The 22,893-nt window shown below is 59.8% G+C and overlaps 3 protein-coding genes across 3 annotated transcripts; 1 reads left to right on the top strand and 2 right to left on the bottom strand.

Annotated features, from left to right (window-relative positions):
- Positions 1 to 521: 521 nt before the first annotated feature.
- On the bottom strand, positions 522 to 3,915 carry BESB_035260 (uncharacterized protein; the record flags this gene model as incomplete). The annotated part of the gene is made up of 2 exons (XM_029362112.1): positions 522 to 955; positions 1,272 to 3,915. The coding sequence occupies 2 exons, from the start codon at positions 3,913 to 3,915 to the stop codon at positions 522 to 524; spliced, it is 3,078 nt and encodes a 1,025-aa protein (XP_029221077.1).
- A 3,210-nt stretch (positions 3,916 to 7,125) lies between these two features.
- On the bottom strand, positions 7,126 to 9,989 carry BESB_035250 (uncharacterized protein; the record flags this gene model as incomplete). The annotated part of the gene is made up of 3 exons (XM_029362111.1): positions 7,126 to 7,251; positions 7,532 to 8,929; positions 9,435 to 9,989. 3 exons carry the CDS (start codon positions 9,987 to 9,989, stop codon positions 7,126 to 7,128), a joined length of 2,079 nt encoding a protein of 692 aa, XP_029221076.1.
- A 1,574-nt stretch (positions 9,990 to 11,563) lies between these two features.
- On the top strand, positions 11,564 to 20,803 carry BESB_035240 (putative GPI-anchored wall transfer protein GWT1; the record flags this gene model as incomplete). Its single annotated transcript, XM_029362110.1, has 16 exons — positions 11,564 to 12,385; positions 12,976 to 13,367; positions 13,815 to 13,901; positions 14,185 to 14,240; positions 14,838 to 14,908; positions 15,322 to 15,382; positions 15,956 to 16,362; positions 16,695 to 16,758; positions 16,918 to 16,992; positions 17,095 to 17,157; positions 17,851 to 17,892; positions 18,280 to 18,355; positions 18,914 to 19,009; positions 19,475 to 19,547; positions 20,012 to 20,093; positions 20,577 to 20,803. The coding sequence occupies 16 exons, from the start codon at positions 11,564 to 11,566 to the stop codon at positions 20,801 to 20,803; spliced, it is 2,694 nt and encodes an 897-aa protein (XP_029221075.1).
- Between the last annotated feature and the right edge of the window lie 2,090 nt (positions 20,804 to 22,893).

The following is a 22,893-nucleotide window of genomic DNA, read 5'->3' as shown; positions in this document are numbered from 1 at the left end:
ACACCCGAACTTCGCTCCGAGAAACACCAAAGCGCTCAATGTCGTGCCGCATTCCACGCAACTGGCATCCCTTCCACGTCCTGCGTTACAATCCCCTTCCTTTTCAACCACAGTGCGGTACGACGTCCGTGGTCAGTCTACGTCCGCTCACCAAACCGCGAAGCGCTGCAGCACTCGGCGACTCCCTTTCTCTCCCTTCGCTTGCCCTCGAGTCCGTTTACGCGACGAAGAGAGAACCTCTTGGCAAAATAGAAGATTACAGGGTTTGAACGGTAGGCATATCGCGCGGCATGCACAAAAAAAAGCTCTCCACACCTGCAGCTGCGATCCAAACGGAAAGACTCGAATGGCTTCGTCGCACGGCCGCACCAAACAAACCCGCTCGCCACGACATACAAAACTCCGCTCGCCTCCCACTCCGCTCCCAAAGGTACGCGCTCAGATGCGCAAGGCCTGTCTAGCACGTTTGCGCTCTCCTCCCTAACGCCGCCTGCTGCGTCCCCCCCGTTACTGGAGGACGGCTAGTACCCCGGCGGCATCTGAATCGAGTCTCGCGAGAGGAGTCGGCCCGATGGCGCCTGGACAAAGCTCATCCCCGAGGAGACGGTAGAGAGAGGATGCATAACGTAGCCGACTCCAGGATGGACGGCGTAGGCGGCGGCGTACCTGTCGCCGCCGTGCGACGGGAGACGCACAGCCGCCGGCGCGAACGCGTTCATCTCATAGGGCCCAGGCGTGGGCGGCGCCCAGTAGGCGGACGCGGCTGAGAAGCTGCGCGACCCCGTGGAGGGCGGAGCTGGCACGGGGGGGAGAGACGCAGACCGCGTGTTTGAAAGCTTCTCAGGGCCGGAGCACACGAATACATCGGGGACATTACGGCGCAGCAGGCGCCGAGTTCGGGAGAAAACGTGCGCCACGTCTGTCGGAGACGGAAGAGCCTTCCAAAAGTCTGAAACTGCGGAGACGAACGCAGCAGCACCCAAGGCGTGTGGCATGCAAAGACAAGAAGCGGACGGGAGGCTGCCAGAAACCGAAGTTCGCCACAAGGGACACGCACAGGGAGTGTACTGGCGCGGTGACGCTGACCAAGTCTCTCAGGTTCCCCGCACGCGCCACAGGCCAGAAACAGGACGCAGTGAGTGGCTTCTCTCTGATACCGTGTGCCGGCCTGCGTCTGTGCGCGCACACGTCTGGGTAACGAAATCCAACGCCGCTTCTGCGCTTCCAGCGCGGCACCTGGGTTACCTACCCCGCGTCGGGAAACCACTTACTGCAGGTCTGCGTCTCGCTGTCTGCGGTGCGAGGGAAGAAGAGCTCGTTGAACGTCGGCGCGGAGACAAGTGACATGCTGCGAGCCGTGTCGGGGATGTCAGTTTCTTGGCGCAGCGAAGACAGAGCTCTGTCGACGTCGACCGAAGCTTCCTGCGCTGCGGCCGAGTTGACGCTCTCTGAAGCCGAAGCCATGACTGCTCGGTCGCCGAGACGCGCCGCTTCAAGGGCCTCTTGGCGAGCAGCGGCAGTTGCTGCGCGGCGCTCGACGGCAGCCTTCGCGGCCTGGGAGCTGCCTTTGAGCCAGGCGGGTCGCGGAGTCTGAAGGAAGTGCTGCGGCGTGATGGGCATGCGCTTCCGCGGCAAGGCGATGATGTCAATGTCTTCGCCATCTTCTTCCTCCTCCGGAGAAAACGACAGTGTCGTCGAGTTCCTGTAGGAGTCGTCAGTGAGCGCCGCGCGGTACGCCGGAGCCGAGGCGTCTGCTGTTTCAGCCACAGCGGTGAACAGTGGGGCCGGGGGGGCGACGCGCCGAGAGAGGAGGCACGAGGCGCCGTTCTCTCTGGCCTGAAGCAGCTGCACAGGACGACTCTCTTTGGACTCCTTCTCCAGTCTAGGCGCCTCCAGAGAGACCCCGCGAGAGGGTCGGGCGAACGTCCGAGATGTACCCGAGTCCAGGGACGCAGAGCGGCCGCGCCCGCCACTGCCTGGAAGGAGATGGGGCGAGTACGGAGGCCGCATACGGCTCAGTTCCGGCAGCTTTTCCGCACGGAGAGTCTCCGACACGGACGGCGAACGCACAGCGCGCCCTACCGTTGGCGCAGTCAAGCATTTACGGGACAGTGCCCCCGGGGCTGCGAAGGCCGCGGGCGCGTCGATCGCGCCTCCCTGCACTGCAGCCGTGCAGTACAAGCCGGGCACATATCCGTACGATCCCGCCCACGCGAGCCAATCTTGGAGGTCTTCCGCCCGCTGCTCGAGGAGAAACTTGGCCTCCAAGGTCCTGCTGCCTGGAGACGACGCACCACTGGTTAGGCTGGGTGCGCCGGCCTTCTCGTCTCGTTCGGCTTCCTTGCTTCTCAGGCTCTCTGGCGTCTGAGACACGGCCAAAGTCGGCGCCACGTCGCGAACGCTGTGCGCTCCAGTCGACTCTCTGAGGGAATCTCGACCAAAGACATCAGTCTGAGATTCGACAGACGACCGTCGGGCGGCGCTGAAGGTGGGCAGCGGCGTCTCCACAACTTCTGCACCCTTGCCAGGGCCGCCGGCGGGGGCCAGAAGGGGCTCTCCAAATGCCGGAGGAGAAAGCGAAACGCGAGGCTTGCTGAGTCCGCCCTCGCGCCTCGCTTCTGACGGGAGCTCCCCGCCCCCCGGTGAATGGCGAGAGACGGCGAGCGGAGGGAGGCTCGCCACGCTGCCAAATCTGCGGGTGAGCCGCGACACAGGGCCACCCGTTTTCCCTTCCTGGTCAGCCGTGTTGCTCAGGCTCTGCTTCCTCTGGGAGCCAGCTGCGACATCGCTGTCCCGCGACGAGACGGAGCGTCTCCGCGGCTGTGCCCTTGCGGCTGAGCGCGCGGCCGTCCCTTTTTCCGCCCCCTCCCTCCTGCCCTGCGCAACCACCCCAGCGCCTGCCTCTTGCTTGGAGCCGCGTCGCTGCAGACTCGCCTTGTTGGAGCACGTCCGACTGCCGAGCGACGCTTCCGAGAGGCGCGAAGAGACGCGGCTCTCCTCCCGCGCGAAGGCGTTTTCTCCAGTCGACAGTCGACGCAGCGGCTCGAGAGACTCCAAGACTTCATCCACGTTTGCCGTCGGCAGCGCCTGCAGCAGATCATTCAGCAACCCCAAAACGACCGCCCGATTCTTCGCCCCGTGGCTGCGACCTGAGCTCTGGCGCTGCTCGCCCCCGTTCTCAACTGAGGACGCGGGGGAGACGTGTCCCGCGACCGCGCGGCGGCCCCCGAGCGCGCGGGTCGCCGGCGCAGGAAGACCGCTGTTATTCAACTGCATCGCTGCGGAGGCGCGAGTGGGAGCTGCAGAGGCGAACGGCAGAAGGGCTTGGCCCTCGTTCTTGGCGGCGGCGGCAGAAAATGAAGAAGGGCGCGAGGCCTGACTCGTCTCTGCTCCTGGGACGGCACTCGTGGCCGGCAGACCGGAAGCAGACGAGAGACTCGATTTCGCAGGCAAGACACTGCGCCGCTCCACGCTGCCGCTGGGCGCTGGGGCCGTGTTCGACTCCGCCGGAATCTGCGCATCTCCGCCCTCGAACCCATCTTCCCACCGGAGCTTCCTCTCCTTGCCAGAGGGACTGAGTCTTGTGTCGGCAATGCAGGAGAACGTGCCGGAGGAGCGTTGCTTATCCAGAAACGCCTGCCGGCGTGGAACCTCGACTTCTTCCCCGCTCTCGCAGCTGCCCGCATCGGATTTCTGCGCCTCGTCTACAGAGGACGCCCCATCTGAAGACGACCAGTAGTACGTGGACGTGCTGGAAGACGCATCGAGCGACGCGCTCTTGCACATGAGACCTGCGCCGATTTTCAGTTGATCGTTGTCGCCAGGCGCTGACGCGGCCGCGGGAAGCTCCCGCTGCCAGGTCTTCGCGGGCGTCAGCCCGCAGCGCGCCGCCTCTGCAGACCTCGGGGCCACCATGGCGAGAGGCGTGCACGCGGAACGCAGTGAAACAAAATTGAACGCCAGAGGGGACGCGGAGGATATGACCGCGCTGAAGCAGGTGAAAGGCCGAGAGCCCGTCCAGCAGAAGACACGAGTGAAGCAGGGGGTCCGTCCGCGGCGGCGACAGTCAGCAAAGGTTGCGGGCTCGCGTGTTTCGCGAAAGGCAGGCTTCGCCTGGAAGAGTCAAAATTCGATTCCAGAGAGAGAACGGAGAAGGAACGCGGCAGGGCTCCCCCGTTGCAGCAGCCTACCGCAGCAAACAGCGCGACGCGCCGAGACCTCTGCGCCCCTTGAACGAGCTTCGTTCGTGTTCTCCTGCGCCAAGAAGGCAGAATTTCAGAGAGACGGGTTGACGCGACCGAAAGGAAGGTTGCGAATGAGGTGGGAAAGGAGCAAACAGGGTGGGGATCGCTGGAAAAAGTGTGGAGAGAAACGAGCCACGTCACCCGGCGAGGACCATTTCGCTAGCTTACGGAGTCGAGAGGGCGCGCCAGACGTACCACGCGTGCTTGTTTCAGAGACGACGCAGACTTCTGCCCCCGGCTGAAAAATTCTCGAGTTCACGAGAGGTAGAGCTCTTCTAGGATTTCTCGAGCTCCAAGTGCCGCTCCGAGCGCATTCCCTAAGGCGACGGCTCTCGGTTTCGCTGGCCTCAATTGGCGCGCGACCAGTCGAGTGCGACGGCTGGAAGAAGTCGCCGGACGTCGACGCGCGCTGGGTGGAGAGGCGAGTCCGACTCACTCACGGGAACTTGCTTGAAATGGCTGTGCGGATTTGTCAAAGAACTGTCGATTCACCGCCCCTCGCCACAGAGCTGTGCACGAGGTGGAACGAGCCGCCGACCCGTCGCCGTCGCACTCACGCGTTTCTACTGCGAATCTGCGCGCTGCCAGCCTCGTGGAGCTTTCTTGCTCAGGAGTCGTAGCCGGAGGACTAGAGAAACACACGGTCCCTCAAAGCGCCCATGACAGAAATGCGGCAAGTCGAAGGGCGCGGAAATCCGTATACGGCGGAACGCGTAGAACGCGGAGGGGTGGTAGGAGTGAGGGCAGCGGATACCACACAAGAACTGGCACAGACCCGCGCCGAGCGGACGAATCGACGATGCGCCGCGGTCCTCCTCCACCCGTGTGACGCGCGACAAGACGACGTTGTCTGCGCCCAGTGGGGGAGCCGCGCCGTGGCGAGTTTGCAGGCTGTCAGCTCTGCTGCGCCAACACCTGCCCTTAACCATTTCCTCAGCCTTTCGACGCGATTTTGCGAGGAATAAGCAGAAAACGCCGGCAGGTTCTCATCCCGCCTGTGTCCCCCAGAGAGGAGAGAGCGGACTAAAGCGGACTCAGCCTTTGCGCAGGGTAGCCAGGTCACTGAGCTGCTGCCCGGCACCTGACGCGAGGCACGTCCGCCGCCGCCGTCAATTAGCCTTCGACTCGCAGGCTAATTGACGGCGCTGCAATCTCCGCGGTCGAAGTCTGGCGTGTAGCGCCGTCAGATCTCCTCGAATTCCTGCACTGACTTTCTGAAGAAGGCGCACTCAGCCATCTCGAGCGTACCCCGGGTGTAGCCTGCGGGTCCCACTGACACTGACTCGTTCTGTTGTCCGAGCTTGGGGAAACGGTTCCACGCTTGCCCACACACCCTGTGCTAAACACTGAACCCTAAACAACCCTGTGGCTGTAGTGTTTCCGATGCCTGGCCTCCGACCGGTTAGTCTCCGTCCTCCTGCGGGCGATGGGCACGACGCGCCCGTCTCGGAAACCGCACCATGTACACAAACGGTCGGGCCCTCCTGGCGCCGCATATTCCCCGGCTGATGATGACTCCGAGCCACTCCGGAAACGCAGCGTGCCCACCCCTCCCCCTGGAAGCCAAGCCGGAAACGGAACTTGCCACGAGGGCACATGATGGTACAGCTACCAACACATGCACAGCGCACGTACTGGCCTGAGTCGAGACGAAGGCCACTGCGTGTCCAAGGCACACATGCACACTTTCTGCCTTGCGAGACACTGATCATGCATGGGGACGCTTCGGACAGAGCTGACAGAGCGCTATCGGGATGCACATCGCGAGTTCTCTTCATCACGCAGACTCATGGCTCGGTGCTGAGAGGCAACTGCGATGGTATATTGTTTTGTGAGAGGCGCGGTGTTAAATGTGGGGTTGCTTCCATGAAGAAACTCTCTTCCGCTGCGATGTCGAGCTGAGGAAACACAATGCTGAGACTGGGCGTCGTGATTGTAATGCGGTAGCCCGATGCTTGAGATACGCCTATCTTTTGCAACGGATTCACGGCTGTGTGTGTACCGCGGCTCCTCACCTACGAACTGCTCAGAGTGCAAAGTCTTCCGCTCGTTTCTGTTAGCGGGACGGTGCGGGCTACAGAGAAAAGGGTAAACCGGCACGCTGAGTTTGATCGTGCGCGTGACTACAGAGTGTCCAGGCAAACTTTGAGATAGGGCAGGTCCTGCCGCCTGTTTCGGTAGTGAGCTTGCCTCTGCCTTATAAATATCTAAATGCCTGTACAGGAGACACGCGTAGCGAGCTTCGGAACCGACGCCGGGCTTGCGCGAGCTGTGACGAACGTCTGCCGGACTTTTCGGCTGCGTTCAGATTGTTTTCATGAGTCAGCCCGCACCCTGAGTCGCGAAAGCTCAAACGTGGGTGCGCCTCAGCAGCCCAAAGTAGGCGACGGTACGCCACCACGGGTCTGGCGACGTGAAAACTGGGGGTCCCACCCCGACCACTCCCACATCAGAGCAGCTACTTTGAGTAACGAATACAGAACCTAACTGCTCTCAGAAATAGGAGATCCGGACTGCAGAGAGAGCCGGAGGACCTGCTTCGCAGATCGGTTCGAGGAGAAGAGCAACTGCTGAAAACGCATAAAACAACGGTCAGGGAAAGCTAAGACGGCATGCAGCAGCGGAGCCGACAGCGTTCTGAAAACACGAAACACCCTCATGCTTGGAAAGCGTGTGACGAGAAGAACAGAAAACAGAATAGACGAGTCAACTGACTCGAAAAGCACGACCGAAAGCACGTGTTGGCAAGGCGGAAGAAACTTTTGCAGGTCTTCGCTGCTTTCTTGTCGAGAGAGTGAGGTAAGCGCCGCTTCACGCAAGAAGAGAGTTAAGGAGAGTTAAGGCCCTTTAGTGTCCTCAGGAGGGAGGACTTCGCGAGAGACTACGGGGCGCGCCGAAAGAGTCTCGCGCCGACAAGCGTCAACACGAAGACGAAGAGATCGCCGACGACGCGCATGTCGCGGATTTCCAGCGCAGCCCAGCGTCGCTCCCACTCCTCTGCTGCCTCCTGCAACAGAAACAAGCAGAGAAAGACGGTGACAATGACGACAGAAGTCGTCTGTATGGCGCACAGTGAGTATGTGATTCCCTTCCTACCTGCCACCCCCTTTGTTCCACCGGCGGAGGTTCCATCGGCGCAGGGGCCCTGCGGCCGGCTCACGCCCGACCTTCCTCGCCCGCTCTGTCGCCTTTGTCTCGTTGCCCAGTGGAGTCGATTCCGCTCGTCTCCGTCCGCACAGAGGCCCCCTATCGGCTGTCGCCCCGTCGCGCCCGCAGTTGGTGCTTACCTCCGCCCCCAGCCGCGCTCTCTGCAGCTCTCTCGAGACCATCTCTCCTCGCTCGCGCTGTCGCTCCAACGCGGCTGCAGCGCCCGCAGCCAGCGCCGCTTCAAACAGGACGCGTTCCTGCACGCTTCCGGCGTCTCGCAGCTGCGAAGCGCGCTCGAATGAAGAAGGAGACTCCGCAGAAGAGGGAGAGAAGCCGACCTCGCCATGGCTGTGATCTCCACGCGACGCGACCCTCAACGTCTGCAGCGGGTCGGTCGCTGCCTCTCGCGCGCTCGCCGAAGCAGCTCCGCCTTCTGCTCCTCGCTGTGTCTGCGTGTGCGTCTCGCCAGCGAGCGACAGACTCTGCCGTCCGCCTTGGCCTCGCTCCTCGCGTCCTGCCTCAGCGCCTGCTTCTCCTGCGGCTGCTGTCCCTTCTCTGCGCTGGGTCTGCTGCGCGCGGTAGGGCTCTGCGCCGCCAGCCGCGTCGCGTCCCCGCCGTGCGGGAGACACGTCAGCCGCCAGCAGACTCTCGAGGGCCTCCGGCGCCCGCAGTGCGAGCTCGAAGAAGACGGGAACGGCGAGTGCGGTTGCCGCAATGGGGACTCTGGGCAGGACGCTCACCACCCTCTTTCGGCTCGCGCCTCGCATCGCGCCCCCCGCCTTCGCCCCGGCGCCGTCCTGCGGCCGCAGCCCGGGCGCCGCCAGCAGCATCGCGGAAGTGAAAAACAAGGCGCCGTCGGTTCCCGACACGTGGAGTGAGGAGATGCCTAGTTTTTGGTAGGCGAGAAGAGAGAAGAGCGACGAGCCGAGGGAGGCGCCCAGCAGGCCCGCGACCGTCCTCGCGCCGCCGTAAGTCCGCTGGAGCACGGCCGCTGAGAGCCCGAGGCAGGAGGCTTTGAGAACCGACGCCGCCAGCGAGACGTCTGTCGGGAAGAGCGACGGCGCCAGCAAGCGCCAGACGTCCGCGCAGAGCGAGAGAGGCGACACCGAGGGGGGGGACTGCGCAGGCGGCGACGAGGCAGCGGCAGTCGTGTGAGAGAGGGGCTCTTGGTCTCCCGAGAGAGACGGGATGAGAGTGAAGAAGGAGACCTGATTCGCGGCTGTTGCGAAAAAGAGCCTGAAGCGCACAAAGGCGTGCGCGGCCTCTCGCGCCTCCTCCTCGGTGTTTGCCGACGCAGGGCGACGCTCAAAGAGCCAGACACTCCAGAGAAAAAGAGGCAGATGGAACGCAAACAGCGCTAGAGCAACAGACACCGACGCGCACGCCTGGACAGCGAAGGAAGCATACGAAGCAGGAGAAAAGGAAGAAGAAAGAGAGGGAGGGGAGGGAGACGAAGCAGATGGATGACGAGACGCAGAGGACGGAGACCCCGGGTAGAAGAAGTGGCGGTCGTAGTACGCCGAAAACGAGAGAAGAAGCTGAAGCAGGACGGGCAATCGACACATGACAACATAGTGGGTTTTCGCAAAAAAACTTCATCGATCCTGCATGCGTTGGCATCGCCTCTCCCGTGATTTTTGTGGTGTCTTCTCTGTATCATCAGTGTCGTGCGGCGGCTCTCTGAGTCCCATATCTTCCTTTCTTTCGCGCGTCGCCTCTCCCACTTCTGTCCACGCTGCTCCCGCTCCCTCATCTCTCCCGACAGTCGATTCGTTTCTCCTCACGATCAATCCAGATGCGCCTAGGCGTGTGCAGACTCCGATCTAGAGATGTCTCTGTTAGTCGCATCTTTGACGCCTTCCGCTCCCTACAGCGTCAGCGGACCTCGAACTAGCAGAAACGATTCATTTATGTGGCGAAGCGGGGCATACGACCGAACCTGCGAGAGATGAATAGATCTTGGATGCCTGTATATTAGCCGCTTAGCGTCAGTCAAACGTGCTGTGAAACACAGTAGAGCGTCTACATCTCAAAAAACGCTACCTTTCTAAGCAGCTCCTTCTGCGTCGAAAAGGGCGGCGCCGCGCTCACAGAGGCTGCAGACGAGACGCTTGGAGCAGCCGGCTGTGAGCGGCTTTGAGGCGGTCCGCCGAAGGCAGCGGCGGCCTGCTGCGAACCGACCGCAGTCTCGCTGAGCTTCTCGCGGCTGCCTTCTTCCTCCAGGCGAGACAGAAGCTCGCGGAAGGGCTCTGAAGCCTTTGAGGACAGAAAGCGAACGCCGCGGAGACCGGGAGACGGAGAAAACGAAGACGGAGACTCGCGCGCATGCCACGCATGCAGACGAGAAGCAGAGGAGAGAGAACGAAGGAAAGCTGAGCGACAGGAGCGGAACGCCGACGACTGCAGGCACGCCGCAGCACACGCAGTTTCTGGGGGAGGCGCGGAGACCTGAGAGACGTGTGGAGGTGAAGGGCGCGGAGGCGCCGCGTGCGGCGCAGGCGCTCGCGGCGTCTCCCTCTTGTGAAGGAAGGGCCTCTTGCCGCGCCTGCTTCCTGCAAACAGAAGAGACAGGCGTCCTCCTCCTAGGGAGTTCGCCATAGTCCTCAGCGAAGAGAGGGCGGCGCAGAAGAGCGGGGAAGAGAAGAAACGCGAGAAATGTGTAGCGCCTGTGTGCTGTGACGAGCCCACTAGGCGAGTCGCGAAGGAGAGAAGAAGACAGCTGGAAGGAGGAAGGAACTGGCGAGGCCCCCGGGTCGGCGACGAAGAGCAGAGAGCCGGGGGAAGCCTTACGAAGAAGTGAAGAAAAGGAACAGCATCGGCAGGAGTGACCGCCGCGCGAAGCAGCTGAACCCTTTTCCTGCTTTCGTCCTCCCTTCCGAGGGAGCGTTGAGAGAACAGAATCTACGAGAGGAAGACCGATCGGTAAGCGGCGCTTCCGCGTCGTTGTGCCTGCGGGCAGGCTGAGGAAGGGGAGTTGCCTCTTCTTTCTCCTTTCTGTGGCTCGCCCCTGGCGACTGGTGGGCGCGGAGACAAGAGAGACAGCGGAGCGAGGGCCTGCGTGCTTTTCTCGCCTTCTTCACTCTGCGGCGCCCAATCGAAAAAAAATCGAGAAGGGCGGGTTGAGGAGCCGAGAGACGGGCAAACGAGAAAGCCAAAGTGAAGGCAGATGCAGTTCGTTTGTTGCATGCGGTCCCTCCTCGCGTCATGCAGCGAGCGATTTGCCGGCGCGTCTCCCGCGAGCTAGCAGAAGAAAGAGAAGACACAATATAGAGACCGAAGGTCAGATCTGCTTCGGCTCTCGCGCCTCTCACTCCAATCTTGTCTCTCTCCGCCGCGGCATCTTCTTCTCTTCTTCAGTCCTCTCGATCTCTCTCTCCTTCACTGGCGGCGATCGGAGTCGCGCGCTGCCGGGTTTCTACCTCGCGGAAGGCGTCCTCGAGGGTAAAGACACTCCCATATTTCTTCGATCTTTCTCAGATCGGCGCCGTTGGCCTACGAGGAGAGCTTCAGCAGACTCAACGCGACTCTCTACGAAACGCGTTTCCTCCTGCAGCCTGCGCCGCGCCGACTTCAGTCCCGGTGAATTACGTTCTGCTCACACTGAGGAGTCAAGTAGGACAAACCGTGCAAGGATCGACTATGGTTATCAGCGCGTGTAAGTTGAGACTATCTCTTTGCGTATCGCGAATCCTTTCTAGTTGTGGAAGGCCCGCTTGTTGCCTCAGGAACGCGTAGCGTGCGTGGAGAGAACGCCGCGGATGAGAAGCCGAGAGACGGCTCGCCGGCAGGAGGCCTGGCGCCTGAGGAGAGAGGCTGAGTGCACGCTCTACACGACCCATCTTCTGTTGTAGCTCACTTCCACTTTGGTCTCTCTCTTGGTGCAGGACTCGCTACGCCTTGCAGCCCTGGGCTGCGACCTGCAGGGGCATTCAGGCCGCGGAGATCTGCTGTCAGTGTTTCAGGTTCCTCTACGCTTATCTCTCGCGTCTTCCTGTTCGCTTTCTCTGCACGCTGCGGTTTTTTTCCTCCCATCTCGTCTGCATGGGCTTCTTCTCGTCGTCTGCAGCTGGGACACTATCTTCGCTATCCTCTGTCTCCTTGTGTGTGCGCTTCCCGTGAGTTTTCTCGTCTCCTTCTCCTCCCGTGGCGCGCGGTCCCTTCAGATCGAGAGGATGAGGGCGTCCTTCGCGTCTTCTTCGCGAGCTGAGCTTGCTCCCCGCGCCAAGCCTCCTTTCCCCGCGTCGTTCTCCTTCTTCGCCTGCGCCCTCCCCTCTGTGTCGGGTCGAGTGCTCCCGCGCCTTCTTCTCCTCTTGTCTCTCTTCGCCGCCGCGGCGCTTCTCCTCCTCGTTCGGCTGCCGCTTCTGCCGCAGGCCCGCGTGTCGCCGTCACCTTCGTCGTCGCTGCCCGCGTCAGTCGTCCTGCTGCATCCGGCGCTTCTCGCCTTCTCCGTTAACGACCCTGCGGCCTCGCCCAGCGCGGCTGCGCCGCCTCCTTCGCCGACCTTTTGGTCTACGACTGCCTTCCTTCCCCCGCGCCTCCTCGCGACCGCCTCGCGGCTCTGGAGCCCTTGGTTCCTCGCCGCAGGACGCGCATGGTGGACTACGTGCCCTGCGGTAACTGCAGGGCGCAGCGCGGGGGCAGGTGGCTCGCAAGGCGCCAAAAACGACGGGTTCCACGGCAGCCCGCCCTCGCCTGAAGCGCCAGGGCGCGAGTCGCCTGCGGAGGCGGCAGACGCCGACGCGCGGTGGGAGTTTCACCTCCCTGAGCGGGCGAGAGAGGCGCTGGCGCGCTTCGCCGCGCCGGGGGGGACGCCGCTGCAGGCCGCAGAGACCGGAGAAGATGAACTCGGCAGCGCGAGAGGCGCCCTCTCGAGCTGGCTTTGCGATGACTCGCGCGCGGGCGGCGCGCTCTATAGCGCCCTGAAGGAGGTCGCGTACGCGAACGACCGCTTCCCGCCCTTCCTCGAAGTCTTCCTCTGCGTCACGCTCCTCTGGGTGAGCACAAAGAGTCGACCCGCGAGCCCTGCGAGAGAGCCGCGGCGACGGGAAGAGGAAAACTGGCGACAGGGCGGTGACGCATCGGCGCTGTCTATCCGTCTCAACTTGTATGGATTCGTGGGTAGCGTGTTGAGGTGTGTAGCGCTGCATCTCCAAGGAATAGACAGGGCAGTCTGTTGGGGTGCAGAGGTATAAGGCGTAGGCGGTCGGCAGATGTCTGCGCGTATTCCGTGTATGTGTGCACTCGTGCGCACATGTATAGGGGAAGCGAAATGTATGTATGCAGGTTTGTCTGTTTTCATTCTGTCTTTCGCTCTCTCCGTGTCCTGCCTTTTTCTCGCGTCTCGCGGCCTGTGCCCTTTCGCTTCCACCTTGACACCTGCCTGAGCTTATTCGGCGCTTTCCCGCCGTTTCTGTGCCGTGTCTGTGTTACCCCGTCTCTCTGATTTCTTTTCGCCCTCTCGCGTCTTTTTCAGTTTGCTTTTTGGCCGTTGTCGTCGCCTCCGGGTTTTCACGGCTCCCTCGTTGGCGTTTGGAGTGGTGCGTAGTCTTGCTCGTTTGCCGCGTTCCTTCTCCGCTGCGTGCAGCTGAGTGTGTTGATGTATAACTCGCTCCGCGTCTTCTTGCTCGCGGCGGGTAGGCTTCTTCGCGGGCTTTCCCGTTCCCCCTCTGCGGAAGGCGCGCCCTGTGGGCCTTCGTTTCTCTCCTCAGTCGGCGATGGAGCGTCCGCGGCGAGGCAGCGCGAAAGCAAGTATGCTGTCGCCAGCGCCCACGCGCAGGCGGGAGAGGAGGCGCCTCGCGCGTCCTGTGAGCCGCGCTGCCGCTTCCTCCTTGCGCTTCTCGCGATTCTGCCAAAATTCGTCTTCGACTTCGCGCTCCTCGTCCTGCCGGTCCTCGCGGGCGTCTGCCTCCCCGCCTCGCTCGTGCCCGCCTCCCTCGTCGTCGGCTCTCTCACCGCTGCGTGGGCTGTTGGCGCTTGGTAAAGAGAAGTCAATCCAAGCCTGCATCCGCCTGCGCGCGGCGTGCGCCTCTGGCCTCGCTTCCTCGTCACGATGCGCCGCCTTTCTTTCCGTTGCCCAGGAGACCGGCACGCGGCAGCGCAGCGCGCAGCAGACTCTGCGCGAGGGGGGCAGTGTCGTAAAGAGAGAGTTCTGCGTGATTCATTCTACAGAGACTTTCTTCTCTGAACTCAGGGCGAAGACCGAAGACCAGAGACCGCGCGTTGTCGCCAGCGCGTGTGTCTGTTTCACGAGATTTTTTTCGCTTCGTGTTCAGATGCTGCATCAGATCTCTTTTCTTTCCGTGTTTCCCTCCCCCCACTCCCCCTCTCCTTCCCCCTCTTCTGGCAACCAGGGTCTCCCTCGCTCAGCCGGTCGGCTTCACCTACTCCTCCAGCTGCATGCCTTGTGCTTCTCTTTTGCCTCAGGGTTCTCGAATTCCCTCATCGTTCGCCCTTCAAGCGAAGCGAGACTGGCGCGGTGCACCAGGCAGTCTTCGCCACCGACGAGCGTGGGTAGGCTCTCAGGGCATGCGCGCTCTCTTTCTAGTTCCGAGGCGTCAAGCGTTTTGGGTTTTCTTTCGTTGTCCTTCTCATCCTTCTCCGTCGCTCGCGGCTTCAGATTCTTTGTCGCCGCGGACCGCTCGCCTCCAGAGGATGCCGTTGACTCTCCTTGGGACTGGCAGTTCTTTTTGAATGTTTTTCTGACGCCAGCATCCGGCGTCTCGTTTCCTCGCCGGCGTGTGCATGTGTACGGTTTCTCCAAAGCACATTTTTTTCGCCGGATTTTCCTTCGCAGGCGCGTTTTGGCCTTGGAGGAGTATCGCGGCATTTTGATGATTGCCACGTGCATCGGTAGGTCTTTGCACTCCAGGCGCAGGCAGAAACAGGAAAAAATGCTGAAAAAAATTCAGAAGACAGCAGGAGGCCCCCCGGCACTAAAGGGCAAGGGGCGAAAGGAATGCAGAGGGGACGGAAACGATGAAGCTCTACAGACAGGCAGAATCGCGTCAAGGCAGCAGTGAGAACGGCAAACAGAAGCGCACATCTGCCTCTCGGATTCCACTCTCAGCTCTCGCAGCTCTGCGTGTCTCGTTTCTTTCTGTGCTTGCGCCGCTCGCGAGCCCCGTGTGTCTCTCCGCGCCTTCATCGTACGGCAGGAAGCGAGGAGACCGGTCTTTCGGACTTGCAGTTCTCTGCTTCTGCGTTCGCCGGCGTGCCTTCTCTCCTTCGTGCTCTGTCTCACGCTCTCGAGCACAAAAAGGAGTTTTTCTTCAGAGGCCGGACATCTCGGGGTCCTCTGTCGTCGCCGCAAGTCGCGGTGTAACTCGTTTTTCCTCGCGTGCTTGAGGACTCTGTAGGCCGAGGTGAAGGGACAGCGGCGCTCTGTGCGGAGTTTCTGAGTGAAGGAATGTGAAATAGTGGAAACGGTGAAATATCCCCCTTTTTCAGCGATCTTCGGCGTCGACTTCTTCATCTTTCCCAGAAGCCTCGCCAAAACGTCAACCTATGGCGTCTCTCTGGTAAGTCTTGAGTGGCTTTGTGCCGGACTGCCTTCTCGCTGAGAACGTATCTGCATCTCCGCGTTTATGTCTCTTTTCCGTACGCACGACTGGCGGCAACGCCGTGTCTCTCGCTGTATGGTATCTGGTTTTATCTCGGGATACGTTAAACCCTACGTAGAGCATTTCCTAGTGTGTACCCTCGTATGCATATATATACCTATATACATATATACATATACATATACACACAGTACATTACATACATGCATGCATATATCTGGTCCTGCGCGGAACTGAGGCTTTGTCAAACGGAGGGAAGGAGGCCAAGCGGATAGCGCAGATATCGCTGAGGCAGCCACGGGTGAAGGGGATGGGTCTGCAGGTATCAGCGCGGATGTGCATGTGTCTGGCTGCATGCATTCGGTTCGCAGATGGATCTCGGCGTCGGGTGCTTTGTCTTTGGTGGCGGCCTTGTGTCTCCGCAAGCGCGAGGTAGGCGATTGTCATCACCCTGCTTTAGAGCGTGAAACGAGCTTCAGGTAGAGGAACTCCTTCGCGGTGTCTCGGCGGATCTTTCTCGTCTGCTCCATTGGCCTCAGTGAGAAGGCGCGGGCTGCAGGGAGAGAGGGAGGGAGGAAAAAGACGATGAATCGAATGGGATGGCGGAGATCCGGGTCCGCGGGCAAGGATGAAGCAGAGAAAGAAAGACGAAGGCAGTTGTAGTTGGATTGCGGCTCTGAGAGAGGGACAGAAGGACGCGGAGAGTGGATTCGGCGGCGAGGCGAACCCAAGTCGGGAAGAGGAAAATGGTGGATCACAGGAACCAAAACGACGTCGTAGTTTCTTTTCTGGAGGCTCGCACGTCCGTGGGTTTAGAAAATCCGACGAGTTTCCTTTGTTCGCTTTTTAGCTCTCGAGAGGTCGTTTTTCGTGTCGCGACTCACGCGGCTGAGAGCTCTGCAGCGTACGCGACAGGAGAGCAAGTCTGTCAGCTCAGATGCTAGCTAGGGTCGTCGAGTCGAGATGCGTCTGAAATGACCTGTGTGCGGCTGAACGTCTTTTCAGTGCACGTGTCCCTGCGGAGACGCAGAGGCTCTCCATCGCCTCCGTTGCACTCCGCATCTCCCAGAGGCGCGGAAGCGGACTGCAAGCTGCGAAGCGGCGCAGAGAGACGCGATGAAGGCGAGCCACGCGAGTTGATGTGCAAAGATGCCGAGACGCGCGAAATCGAGAAGGAACGAGCCGCTACGCCGCCCGACACCGCATTGCACGCAGAGAGCTGCGAACGAGATGGAAGGCCTCGTGATGAAACCGCCTCGAGAGAGAAAAATAAGAGCTTCAAGGCTTTGGGAAGCGAAGAGAAAGCTTCTCGAGGGTACCTAGGCAAAGCCGGGCGAGCGGTCCGGAGGAGCGGGCTCCTTGCCATCGTGGGCGTCGGGCGCTTCGCGATTCTTTCGTTCCTCAACTACTACGTGAGCTGCGGATTGGAAAGGCGACTCAGAATCAGAGCGAATCTCTAGTTGCCCTCATAGCCTGAATAAGCTGTACTCTAGGGAAAGCGCGCGATGCATGAATGCATATTCATGTAGAACTGCGCATGTGTTCAAACGTGGATGGCGCATGCACATAGTGCCTCCTTCTGTCCGTCGGCTGGATCCTCGAAGCTGCGGAAGCAGTGTTTGAGCCAGAACCGCAACTGTTTCTTTACGACGTGCACACGTTAGGGTCTCTTCGGCGCCGTCAGACGCTTCGCCTGAGAGCCGCGCACACACTCGGCGTTCAGTTTTTTTTTTTCGATTTGCAGACGCCGGTGACGGAGTACGGTAAACACTGGAACTTCTACGTGACGCTGATGGTCCTGTATCTTGGTGAGTTCCTCTCTCTGTTGCGCAGGCCTCGATTTTGCTTCGGACGTTGAGCGGCCTTCTTGCAGACGGACTGCGCGCGCCTTTCGTGGAAGTCGCGGTTCCGAGTAGCTGTCGTGGAACGAACTCGTGGCTGATTGTCCGCCTGCCTTTTCTGTTCAGCTGCCGAGCTGCTCCTCTCCGACCTGCCGGTGAACCCCGTCCTCTGTGCACCGCTGGGCATCGGCCTCGCTGCAGGTAGGCCGCTTTGTTCTCCTTCGTTTCTCACGAGTGCGCAGGACGAGGAGCCTAGGTGGCTCACGGGGGATCTGCGTCTCTTGTGTCTCGATGCTTTTTCAGTTTACCAGCTTCTTCTGACGGCGACAGACGCGGAGACTTGGGTGCTTTCGGCGAGCAGAGACAGTAGGCCGCTGGTCCTCCGCGCTAGCGTTTCGCTAGTCTGGTCGTTTGCCTTTTGCTTCTTCCTGTTCGCGCGTTTCGTCTGTGAGTCGTCGTGTTGCTCTTTTTCATCTCGCGCCAGGTTACTCTATCCGCCGTATGTGCCTTCTCTCCCCGCGGTTCTCTTCTCGCCTCGGCGCTTGCCTCCCTGCCGGTGGCGCGTGCTGTCAGATTCTATGTGGCTAGGGCGCGGGTTGGGCTGCAGCGTGTCTGCGACTCCACTCTGGTCACCCCGCGCGTGTTGCGAACCTCCAGTTTCTTTCGCGGTTTCTTTGCGCGCCCGCGTCCCTCTCTGGCGCTGCTCCCTCAGGTCTTCTTCATTTCCTCGTCTAGCCGCGTCGCTCGCTGTCTCTCCATTCCTTCCTGGGCGATCTCATCTCCTCTTCGCTCTCCGTCCTCGGTCGGCTGTTTATTTCTTCGAGTGCTTCGCTGTTTCTTCTGAAGACTTTGCGCGCTCGCAAGGGACGACTGTCAACAGGCGTGTTCGTGGTCTTCGCCGCGGGTGTCGGCTTGTCCTATGCGTTTTTCTCTCTGGCACGTTGCAGATTAATCGCGACAAAAAGAAGGCTACTCCTGGTGTCCGTGTGTGCGTCTCCATCCATTCGGGGTGTCGTGTTTGCTTCATCAGTGCGCGCGGGCATTCGTGCTTTTTTTCAGATTTGTTCACCGCAAACAGGGAAGGAATTCTGGGCTGCATAGGTGAGTCGCCCCACTCTCCACGGCCTGAGTCTCCTAGTGAACACCGCAAACTCGGATGTTCCTGCATTTTTTTCTCATATCATTTCGTCATCGTCTTTCTGCTTCTGTCATCACCGTCATCTGTAGTTCCTTCTCAGGCAGGGCGGTTGAGTCAACTCTCGTGCTGTATCTTCTATTCTGAAGGAGCTCGCACGCCGTCTTTTGCACCTCGCGCCAGCCGTGGGAGTTTTCGGGGTTTTTCTCCTCCCGGCTCTGGGCTCAGAAACGTCTTGTGCACGGTTTTCCGTTCATCGCCCATCGTTTGCCAAAGCCGGCATCGTGATCTTCGCGTCCCCCTCTTTGTCACGTTCTTTTTTTGTTTTCTCGCCTTTTTTCTTTTTCGTCCAGGCTTTTTTGCCCTGTACATGCTCGGCGCGGGCGTTGGGACTCTCGTGTTTGACGCGACGTCTTCGTCTGCACCGAGGTGAAGAGGGTGCATGCATTCTTGTTTCGTTTTCCCAGGGCTCGTCGTACGGAATAGTGTTGCGTTGCTTCCAGGGAACAAACTGGCAGGTCATAGTTGAGTCCATATATATATGTATGCGTGTGTACACGTGTATGTGCGTGTGTGCCGTGTGGATGCGGCATACGCATGCCCCAGTGCGATACCGACGGAACGAGCACATGAATCCGTACTTCTCAGATATGCGCTCCTTTATGGTTGTGAAGTGGATAGAGGCTGTGTTGCCTTCATCGTTGTTGGGAGACGCGCAGGAACCGCTTACACACGCACACAGAGAGAAACCTCCAGGCACACGGACTAAGTTCACAGAGTTTGAATAAAGTTATATTTGTATGTGAAAAGATGCAGACAAGCTCACTCAGGGTGCTCAGTTTCATGTGTGGGGTCCAGTTTCTTGAATTTTGTGTGGGCGTCTGCGGCGGTGCTTCTGGCCTGTGTTCTGAGCCTAACCCGCGTCGCTCGGGGAGACCGTCGGGCGCAGGACTGACAACGTGTCTCTCGATGTGTTGTTGCCTGCAGCGCGACTGACGCGAAAGAGCCAGTCGAGGGAGAGCGAAGCACTCCGAGCAACGCCTCCTCGTCGTCGCGATTTCTTCTCATCGCAGTGATACTTCTGTAGGTCTGGACCGCGGGTCCGCTAAACCCTAAACCCCCAGAGGCACACACTCTTCCGGTCTTGGACGAGGCAGCTCGACACGCCTGTCATGTGTGCACACAGTAAACGTCGTTGAAGCGTGTTGCGGCTGTAGGCGCAGAGGAACCGCGCAGCGTTGTTAGTTCTCGAGTTTAGTTCAGCTGCTCACAGAGGATTTTTTTCGCCTTGCGAACAGAGACAAGAGGAGACTCCCCAGAGGCTGGCGGGCTGCTGTATGCGCCGCAGGGTACTTGAGGACAGGCTCGTTTCTGCTTTCGTGGCAAGCTGCGTCGTCGCCTTTCCTTCATGTGTAGGAGTGCCTCGCGCGGTACAAGCCTGGCGCGCTCCCGCTGCTCGTTTGTCTGCACATTCGGCGCCATATATCTACCTTTATGTATATATTGGTGCATCTGTGTGTGTATTTGACGCGTCTACTCCCTTTTCAGCGGCGCGGTGTGCTGCTACCTCGCGGCCCTAGTTTTGGCGTTCTACTTCAACCTGCTTCCGATGCGCCGCTTGGTAAGTCTTCGCCTTCCCTGGTGTCTTCGAAGCCTGACTGTTTTCGTGGTTCGTTCGGTTTTCTGGTATTCTCGAGCTTGCGCAGCGACCCTCGTCGACCGTCCAATCGCAGGCCTCCAGCGCAGAGGAGCATTTTCTCGTCTTTTTCAGTTTGCCTTCTGCTCACCGGTCTCTGCTCGCCGCGCGTGCTTGATGCCGCGCTCGCGTGTCGAGTGTGCTCACGGGATAGCGTCGGCCTCTCCGAAAAAGCGGTCCCTATTCACCGTAGTTAATCGGCTCAATTTTTAACAAACGGCTTGGGTATCCGAAGTCCGCAGTGAGCTACCTAGATGCAACGAACTTGACAAGCCTGCTGTTCGCGGCGGTGATGGAGACTGCGCGTATCGGCAGCCATGCGTATGTTGGACGCGTGTTTGTCGGGAAACTGACAGTCTGCTTCGGTGCCTCTCGCGTTTGTCCTGTAGATCAATCTGCCTTGGATTCTCCTCGTCGCTGCGCTAAACCTCTACGGTATTGGGGGCCTCTTCTTGTCTGACGCAGTGATTGGTGAGTGAATTGCCATGCTAAATCCTCTTTGTACAGAGTCGCAAGCGCACTCCCGGTAGTCACGCCGTGCGTTGCCGCGCACATCTATGTGTAGACAGGAACAAAGCAGCACGAGGGAGAGACAGCGAGACGCAGGCAGGCGCGTCAAAGTAAATGGCAATGGATCCGGCGGCGCGTAGCGAAGCTGGCGACGGGAGCGCAGAGAGGCCGTCGGGGCGAAAGGCAGGCAGACGAGGAAAGGTGAATATGCCTACGCTCGCACACAGGCAACCGTTAGGTCTCGCTGCAGCTCAGCGTACAACTCGACCTTTCCTCCTGCTGTTTTGTTGCAGCGTTTCGGTCGTTTCACCTGGTGGTGATGTATAATGTGCCGCTTTCCGGTTGGGTGCGGCTCTAGGTGCTCGCGTGGTTTCTTCACCCTGGTGGCGGTCCGCGGCCACAAGCTGTATATCGGCTTTCTGTTTTTTGTGACTGTCATGGCAGGCCGTGCAAGCTCGCGGGCGTCGTATCTTTTATCCGGCATCTCTCAGAACCAAATCTTGATATTTTTGGTCGCCAACGTGCTGTGTGGGCTGGGGGGGTTGAGTCTGAAAACGCTTCTCGTGTCTCCTTTGGTGGCATTTTCTCTGCTTGCCCTCTATGCTTCGGCGTGGTCGCTTCTGTCTTTTGTCCTCGGATACTTCAAAAAACGAATTCCTCTAATGTTGTAGGGGTGCTCCCTCTGTCGCGTTCGCGCTCTGTCGCCGTTGCTCTCAGTCTGCAATTCCTGGCTGTATAATGTGGGCGCATGACGGGAAACGACGAGATGGTGAACGAGCCTGTCCCTTCGGTACATCGTCGTTTTCCCTGATTTTCCCGTTTCCTTGCCTGTCCTGCGCGGCTCGTGTGTAAAACAGACAATGTCTGCTTGCTTCAGTATGAAAGAGCAGTGGAATGCGTTTCCCGCAGTGTATTTGTGGGCTGAGGACGGGGGTTCACAACGCTGGATTTCTCGAGTTACTTTGGGAATAACGGCGGCATAACGTCTGCGTGCAGAGCCACGTCGTCTTCCACGTCAGGTGTCCTTCTATGCATCATGTATTCTCTCTTAGCATTCCCGTTGGACACGACCGTGGCTCCCTGCCTCCAGGGGTTCGTGTGCAGCGGGGGCCTTCTTGGCTGCCCCTTTCTTTTCAATTCCACGGACCTGAGACACAGGTTCCAGTGATGTCAGGAGGAAGGTTGCCTCTTTTTGGCACTGAGTGTTTCGCTGCGTGCGGTCCCCTGTGAATTTCGTTTGCTCGTCTGGGCTCCCGACAACGTGGGGTTCCCGTGTGCGCGCTCTTGTCAAACCAGTGTGAATTTCAAATCGCACTGATGTTATTAACGGCAATATATCACCTCTTAACCTTGACCTGGACGCTTCCTCCAGCAAACGTCCTATCGACGCACCTCAGAGAGTAGCGGCTTTTGTGGTGCGGCGGAGATCCCCGTAGAGTCACAGAGCGTCTCCTCTTCGCCTGCGAAGAAGAGGAGGCTGCGAAACGCGCAAGGACGCGCATGCGTGGCGTCCGGAGGGGCACCAGGCTCGGGGGTGGCTCAGGTGGCTCACGAGTCGGAACAGACAGCTGCAGAAAACACTAAACTCCTCTGCTGCACACACTCGTTTTCTCGGAAGTGTGGGTTTTCGGCAAAGGCGTGCATATATATATATATATATATATATATATATGTGAAACGCTTTCGCCCCCCCTTCGCTTGTCTGTCTGCCCTAGCGTGTGTAAGTGTAGGCCCTGCCGCGTCTGCGCCGCCACATAACCACGGTTCTCGAAAGCAGGCCTAAACAACAGTGTGGGGAGGCAGCTCTGTGTCCTGTCTCGGGCTTTGGAGCCGTGGAGGGTCGCGGCTCCGCCACTGACTAGAAGAGTCCGCCGCAGGGCCATGCGCGTTGTGCGCTCCAAGCACCGTGTTTAGCTCTGCTGAACTGCGTTTCCACTCTTACGGCGGGCTGCGGAAAGCTGGAAAAGAGGCTCGAGCTAAAAAAAGGAAAAGTGTGCTGAGTCGGCAAACTAAGTCCTGCTCGTGAACACACTCAACAGAAGCACTAACGCGATGCCCTCCGTGGTGACGCGCGCTACACGTGCGCTGTCTCGCCCGAGTGGAGGCTGTGTACGTGGCGATAACACGCAGAACGCGCGCTGCGTCTCGGATCGTTCGCGCCGCCTGGGCACTCCTGGAAGCCACACGCGATGGCTGACGGAGAGAGAGGGAACTGCTTCCACAATTCAGTGTTGAGGAAAAACGAAAACCATTGTACCCGCAAGGGAGGTTGCCGACGGGAGAAAACGAAAAACAAGAATTCTTCCAGAAGGAGAAAGCCTGTAAGGGAGAGAATAGCAAGCGAGATCCCCCAGTAGCTCGTGTCGGGAAAACGAGCTCCACAGGATCCCTTCAAAGGTCACGTCTCAGCAGCCCGCTTTTCCTGCATCTCGCGTTTGCGCGACTCCCCCCCTCCGTTCCACTCCCCGCTTCCTCCACCTCTTTGCTCTCCACCACCGTTTGTCGATTCGAAGCATCAAAGACAACGACGACACACGACGCACGACAAAGGCACCTCGGAGAGCCTCGGCTGGGGGAGACGGGCGGAGTGGGCGAGGAATCTCGACGACACAGAAGGGGGGGTAGGTGCATGCATACATCGGAGGAAGCCTGCACCTCCCGACAGGAGTGTTTACAGTGGGACGCGCGATAGGCGAACGTCGCCTTCCTGTATATTTGTGGGTGGCGCGTGCCGCCGCGCACCGAGTCGCGTTACGGCGCT

The sequence above is a fragment of the Besnoitia besnoiti genome, chromosome II (assembly GCF_002563875.1).
Source record: "Besnoitia besnoiti strain Bb-Ger1 chromosome II, whole genome shotgun sequence".
NCBI lineage: Eukaryota > Apicomplexa > Conoidasida > Eucoccidiorida > Sarcocystidae > Besnoitia > Besnoitia besnoiti.
This window is presented reverse-complemented; position numbering and strand designations above follow the sequence as displayed.